Source organism: Acomys minous (genome assembly GCF_964271855.1).
Source record: "Acomys minous genome assembly, chromosome: 16".
Classification (NCBI taxonomy): domain Eukaryota; kingdom Metazoa; phylum Chordata; class Mammalia; order Rodentia; family Muridae; genus Acomys; species Acomys minous.
The window spans coordinates 39,877,598-39,884,876 of NC_140498.1; the positions used below are offsets into that span (position 1 = coordinate 39,877,598).

Genomic DNA, 7,279 nt, shown 5'->3' on the forward strand with positions numbered 1-7,279 from the left:
TCCCAGCGATTGTGAAATGGTGAGTGTCTCCAGGAAAAATCCCAGGAACTATTAGTGGCCATTATTTTCCAATAGTGAGTTTGCCAAGAACACTCCAGAAAGGGCTCCGGCCATAACAGGTTTATTTGCCCCAAAATTGCATTAGGGACCAGCCAGTTGTGTGTTCATAACAGCACCTGTCAAGGGCACCAGGACACAGTAGCCCAGCCCTGACAATGGCCAGGCGTGACCGGAACATCTCTATGCACACTGCAGCAGCATTCAATTATGATTATCTCTATTTAATTTCCTTGTCTTTTGCATTTAATTGTCTCGTCTTTAGAGAGACTTTTGCTACTTAAAAAGCAATGATGTCAAACTCGGGACATAGCTCAATAGCAGAGCGCTTGTCCGCTGTGCACAAGATTCTGGTCTCAGCCCCCAAGCGATCATGTCCATTAATGAAAACCTATCTAATTTCTTGTTTTAAAGATAATGACAGGGCCTGAACCCTTTGTGGGGAAGGGCAGGCATGGAGCTATCACACTTAGAACCACCTTCTCAGTGTGTGCTCCCTCAGGCATGCCTGCCACGCAGGCACCAGTTCTCCTCACCCTCAGCTACCCACGCAGAGGGCGCTACATCTGGGCTTTCCAGGGTATGAGAAGAAGGACACATCTGGGCGTGTAGCAGAGGGCAAGGTACCCACTAAGGCTGGTGATGTGCATCCACGGACCTGCTACCCCATTCTGTGAGGATAACTGTCAGGGCGCTTGCAGGGGGAGCTACTACATCAACATCAGTAAGGGCTGCGGAGACAAAGCCACTTCCAAGGAGTAAGAGAGTGGTTACGGCAGGAGCATCACCACGGTACCTTTTTTTGGAAGCCAGTGCCATCCTATAGAGCAGTGGCTCTCAACCTTCCTCATGCTGAGGCCTTTTAATCCAGCTCCTCGTGTCGTGGTGGCCCCCAACCATGAAATTATTTTCACTGCTACTTCTTAACTGTAATTTTGCTGCTTTATGAATCATAATGTAAAAAGGCTGTGTTTTCCGATGATCTTAGGTGACCCTCACCCCCAGGTTGAGAACAGCTGCTATAAAGGAAGGTGGGGGTGGGTTTTTCCCTCCCTTCCACCTCCAGAATATATCAAGTGTAATCAACTTTCTGAGCCTCCAGGCCAATGCTGCTCAGTGAAACTTAGTAAGAAATACAAGGTACCCATGGGGGCTATTGTAGCACATACCTTTTCCCCAGCACTTGGGACGCCACAAGCTTGAGGCTAGCGTGGCCTACATAATGAATTTCAGGCTAGCCAAGGCTACGTATCAGGATCCTGTGGGAAAGATTAAGCTTTATCACAGGTGGAAGCAGTCTTGGCGGGCTTTACCCTTGGGGCACCCCATGAATACCTTGTGACAGACTGAGTGGAGCCATCCTGGGCCTGGAAGGCTGGAAGCAGACCTAGGAACCCCACCTGGGCTATTGTTTTTCTAATTGACCCTCAACGGGAAAAGGAGACCGCCCTTTCCATGTGACTGAGGGAGGTGGGGAGGAGAGAACAACAAGTTCAGCCCGGGCTGAGAGCGCATGGGGACCAGCACGCGGGCCAGAGAGACACCTAAGGACCCGTCCCGTCCCGTGGAACGGATACCGGAAGGTTCACTCTTTTGTCCCTTTAACCTTTTTTCCTTCTTGTGTAAGCTAGTTGGGTTGTATAATAAAGTTTAATTGTTAAGAAACAGAGCCAACAGGATCCTGTTTTAGGAGCTTAGGGGAATGAGTCAGGTGAGGTGGCTGTCAGCAGACAGAAGAGCTAGCTGTCAGGCCTGATAACCTGAGCTCCATCCCTGAGCCCCACACATAGAAGGAGGGGAGCTGACTTGTACAAGTTGTCCTCTGACTTCCACATATGCACCCTTCTTCCCCCCATAACACACACACACACACACACACACACACACACACACACACACCACAATCACCAGCTTTGGGGCAGAGACTGAGGGAATATTTCTGTACCTTGATAGGCAGACTAGAAGAGCATACGCTTACATGCCCTTCTGAAGGGCGCACAAGACACTTTAAGTATGGTTCCCAGCACCTAGAGGTGCTGAGAAGTAGTGGCTCCCTGTTCCAGACCTTACTGTCCTTGTGAGCCACACAGAAACATTTCGAGGGACACTGAGTGCCACAGCAGGCAGGGGCATCCAGTGCCACCTAGAGCACAGGTGGGCACAGACTTTGGGCTCAAAGAGCCTACTGATCACATCCCCCTGGCCCTGGCTTCCCACGTGTCCAGCAGAAAAGAAAGTCCTTGGGGTACTCGAGTGACACAGGAAGGGTTTCAAGCCCAAGTTGTGGGGAACCAGACTCTGCATCCGTCAGAGGAGCAGGGTCCCAGAGCCCTGGTCACCCTGTCTTCTCGGGAGCCCGAGGACCCACTCCTCACACCCAGGAAGAGAAAAGTCCGCGTCAATCTAGTCCCAGCATCCTGGGAACCACTGGATAGCCATAGTCCAGAGACTCAAGGTCCCGCTACCCCCTGCCATCTGACCCTGAAACAGTGTCCCTCAGCTTCTGTGCTACGGGAAAGCCTTTTCCTTCCACCCTCCCCTAGGGAGGGTCTTGCACTTGGTGGGATGTGTTGGGGAAATCGGGGGCTGTGTGTTTAGAGAGCATGTGGTGGCTTTGACAACCTTAGTTGTGGCACACAGTCCAGGTGCCTGGGGGAGACATAGAAACCAGGTGACTACCAGTCTCCCTGGAGGGACCACCTCTGTCATTTCTCTGCCCAGCTTAAGGCAAGAAAGGCAAAGAAACCAAACTAAAGGCATCTGCTTCCTTCCAGAAGAAGCAGAGGCCAGATCTTCTGGGAGCCCCCCACAGGACCTAAGCTCTCTCCTGCAATCCTGATCCTCCCTGTAGACTCAGCAGAACCCCTCTTCCACTCCCTCTCGACCCCTGACCCCAGCATCTTGACATAAACCTGATTTGAGTTGAGCACCAATCGGCCCTCCTATCTCCTACACACCACAAAGACCAGTGCAACTCACTGCCAAACACATCTGGTGACCTCTGCAGACCATCAGCGGCCAGGTGGAGGCTCAGGATGAAAGAACAGCTCTGTTTGAGTCTGAGGTAGAAGCTCCCACCCAATCCACCCTCCTTCTCCTGCTGCTTGCAGCGAAAAGAGTCAGTCAGACCCTCCCCACCACGCACTGCTCTGTGAGGGAGGCAGTGTAGCCAGTGGCCCTCCCCCTTACCCTGAGCTTTAGACGGCTGCCACTATGCTGCCACTATGCGTAGTTCAAGGCAACAACCCAAGCCACGTAGGTAACCTTAGCCACTCTGAGTACCTGAGTCTACAGGACCCTGGGGGCAAGACTGAAAGAGGCACAGGAAGAGCAGCAACACTGCAGCAACCTCCTGGCCCCATGGTGACATTGATGAGGTTCAGAAGATCATTGTCCCAAAGATGACCTGGGATTGTCACCCTTCCTACCACAATGTCCAGGATGCTATAAGGATTGCTAGGTGTTTGAGAGACAGGAATCACTCTGACAGCCGTTAAGGGTGCCCGGTGACCAGGGGCAAGGACACAGTGCAGACCTGCCCGGGCTGCACGTTCACTGAGCTCAGGCCTCATCTAGAAAACCATTAAAACAGCATCCATAGGTGTTTGCACTAGAGATAAATAGATTTGTATCCACACAAAAAAAAAACTTGAACGTGAATGACACATCTTTATTTAGGAAGCCAGGAAACAGAGCAGTGTCCTTCAGTAGCTAGTGCTCAGCACACTGGGCACCTACACTCCAGAGCCTAAACCCCGCCCATACACTCTGGAATTGTGATCGAGGATGACCCGTCCGCAGCTGGCCAGCACGAGACCAGCAGCTGGGCTCAGGAGAACCTCCGCAGCTGCCGAAGGATCCAGGGCAGGAAGGACTGCACACGGGCGTAGACCCCAGGGATGTCCTTCAGGGCACAGCCGTAGCCCCAGCTGACCACTCCTACCAGGGTCCAGGAGCCTTCCACACTGCAGACCAGAGGGCCGCCTGAGTCACCCTGGGAGAAAAAGAAGCACTGATGGTTATTGGGCCTGAGGTGGGAACGGGGGACTGAGAGGGAGAGGTGAGTGGAACTCACATAGCAGGAATCTCGGCCCTCGCTGCCTGCGCATAGCATGTCCGATAGGATTAGTCTCTGGCCGCGATAGTAGTGCCCTGAGGCGTTGTGGTACAGCTTCTCACAGAGCTCATTGTCCACTATCTTTACCTGCACCTCCCTCAGGCGGTAGGGAGGAGGCAGCAACCCTGAGGAGAAGAGAGATGTGACTGGTGCTGCATAGATTCCCCCACCTATCCCACAATCCTACTGCTCCACCTGGGGGAAGAAGAGAGGCCTATCTCCAGCAAAGCTCCACCCCTGTCCGAGTTCAGCTCCCCTTCTGAGCCTCAGCCATCCCCCACCCCACCCCCTCTGGAGAAGAGAGCCTCGAGGGGCCAGGCCCGCCTGTTATTTCTAGGACTTCCATACATGGATTCTGTCTGCTTGCTTGTCAAGGACCAAACAAACTTTTTTTTTTCCTGGTATTTTTTTCTAAAATACTTTATTCTTAGTTGGAAAATAAGAAGCAGCCACTCCACCTCAGATTGATCGTAGATTCTTAGCCCAGCTGTGTCACTGGCCTCAGGTAGAGACTCTGATGGGCGTCTAGCATAGCCTGGAGACGTAGCCAGTTGTGCCACGTTTGTTACCAGCTCTCTCCTCTCTGGACCCTGCTCCCAGGACCTTAGCACCAGCCACCAGGAATCCTCAGATGGCATGTTTGTTCCCACAGTCCACTCCTTCACCAATACTTACTGAACATGCTCACTGCACCCCAGCCAGTCACCCAGCACACATCATTCTGGGTGACCTGAAGAGACCCAGAAGACAGCTTGACAGGCACGGCGTTAGCGAGGGACTGCACAGATTCTGTCAGCTGGAGCAGAGCCACGTCTGACCCCAGGCCAACATGGACAAAGTCTGGGTGAATGATGACCCGCCTCACTTTTAGGAGCTCCTTGCCCCCGTAGAGGTACACATCCCCAGCGTGGATCCGCAAGGTTGATGGATCAGCATCTCTCCTTGGGTCAGAAAGAAGTTGTGATGAGGGCTGGAGAGATGGCTCAGTGGTTAAGAGCACTGGCTGCTCTTCCAGAGGTCCTGAGTTCAATTCCCAGCTATCACGATGACCAACAGCCATCTATAGTGAGATTCTTGTGCCCTCTTCTGCCCTGCAGGTGTACATGCAGACAGAGCACTGTAGGCATAATAAATAAATAAATCTTTTTGTTTTGTTTTGTTGTTCTTTTGGTTTTTCGAGACAGGGTTTCTCTGTGTAGCCCTGGCTGTCCTGGACTCACTTTGTAGACCAGGCTGGCCCCGAACTAACAGCAATCTTCCTGCCTCTGCCTCCCAAGTGCTGAGATTAAAGGCGTGCGCCACCATCGCCCAGGTAACAAATAAATCTTAAGAAGAAGAAGAAGAGGAGGAGGAGGAGGAGGAGGAGGAGGAGGAGGAGGAGGAGGAAGAAGAAGAAGAAGAAGAAGAAGAAGAAGAAGAAGAAGAAGAAGAAGAAGAAGAAGAAGAAGAAGAAGAAGAAGAAGAAGTTGTGATGACATACGCTAGGTGAGCTGGGGACAGCCTCCTGGACAGAATCAACTGAACCCCCATGTTGACACAGCCTTCCTGATTGACCCCTCTTCCTACCCCACACTGGATGACCAAGGAACTCACTCATGAATGCAGTGGGCTGCAGTCAGCACCCACTGTGGATGGATGATGGAACCCCCACAGATGTGCACCCAGGAGGTCCGGTAGTAGCTGTAGATCCTCAGGCTGACCTGCCATGGCCATTTCCCCTGTGGGGCACTCTGGCCCCCCACAATGCCCACCAACTCATCCTCAGGCACAGGTGCTGCAAGTAACAGGTAGAAGGTCAGGAGGCCAATGGTCAGCCTGCCACCCACAGTGGGGTAGAACAGGCCACACACACATCTCCATGATACTGGGGACAGAGCCTCTTGGAGCCTCTGCAGAACGTAGGGAGGGCTGGGGATAAGGACTCACCTGGGGTCTCAGCAATAGAGCACCCGAAAAAGAAGAGGGTCAGACACAGCTGGATCAGCATCTGTAGAGAGGCACAGAGATGGAGCATTAGAGGGGTCTGGGAGTAGCCTGGGTCAGGATGGAGAGGGATGTAGCCTCCTGTGTGATTCTGGGCAACACTAGAAGCATGGAGAGGCATGGAGGGGACTGGGCTGGCCTAGGTTGCCATGGAGAAGATTGAAATCCAGAGCCAGTTGGAGACATCTGGGAAAGGATGGGATGGTGCCCTTACCCTGTCAGATCTCCACAGTCTCCTTTTGCTTAAGCCTCTCAGCCCCTTTATCCTTAACCTCAGGAAGTGGGCAGGGGACTTGGCCTCCCCTGGAAGGAAGTTGCATTTGACCTCAGGAAGGATGGGAGGGGGCTGGTGATCCACGCTTAGGGACCTGAAGTCCTTTGTCACCAAGGTTATGTGGGTGTCACCACCCGGAAATGACAGGAAGAGGAAAGCTGTGGCTCAGGATGTTGTCTCAGAAGCACGACCTGTGTCTTATGGGTGACAATCCCCCATCCAGCTTGTGAACTCTGAGATGGCAGGGGAGCAACTCCCCCATGCTGGGAACACACAGCCATACCCAACACACAGTGCACCCTGTAGAGAGTACCCCAGGGCATTTGGCAAGGGTGGCCTCACTGCTTCAGTGGCCAGCTGAGGATGAAGAACCAAGTACTGGCCAGGGATACCCCCAACCCAGGACTGTGGCTGTCGTGACTAACTTTACTGTCAAATCTGAGAACAGATACCACCTGGAGCCTACAATAGACCAAGCCAAGCACTCCTCCTTGTGGACCAAGTAGACAGTGTTTAGGTAGGTGAAGGGCCCTGCAGGAGTCCCAGGGGACCTCTGCACACAAGGATAGGCCATGTCCCTGCCCTACTCCTCCTAGTTCTACAATGGAACTTGTCCCGGCCTAGCTAGCCAGCTGGTGGAAGCTCTGTGCTCCTGGCAGGAACTCACATGCCACCTGGGTCCCATGCCTAGCCCAGCACATCACAGCCAGGGGAGACATCTCACAGCATCTGTGGGCATTTCCGGTTTGGAGCCTGTGATGACACCGCTGACACACACTAGGCAGAGGTCAGGGGTGCCGCCAAACTCTGAGGCCACCCTCCCCCCTATTCACATATCCACAGTGTCC

The 7,279-nt window shown here is 53.1% G+C and overlaps 1 protein-coding gene across 1 annotated transcript; it reads right to left on the bottom strand.

Moving 5' to 3' along the window:
* Positions 1-3,886: 3,886 nt before the first annotated feature.
* Positions 3,887-6,161, bottom strand: LOC311585979 (serine protease 29-like; the record flags this gene model as incomplete). Its single annotated transcript, XM_084761726.1, has 4 exons — positions 3,887-4,299; positions 4,850-5,115; positions 5,768-5,948; positions 6,101-6,161. The coding sequence occupies 4 exons, from the start codon at positions 6,159-6,161 to the stop codon at positions 3,887-3,889; spliced, it is 921 nt and encodes a 306-aa protein (XP_084617852.1).
* Positions 6,162-7,279: the final 1,118 nt, after the last annotated feature.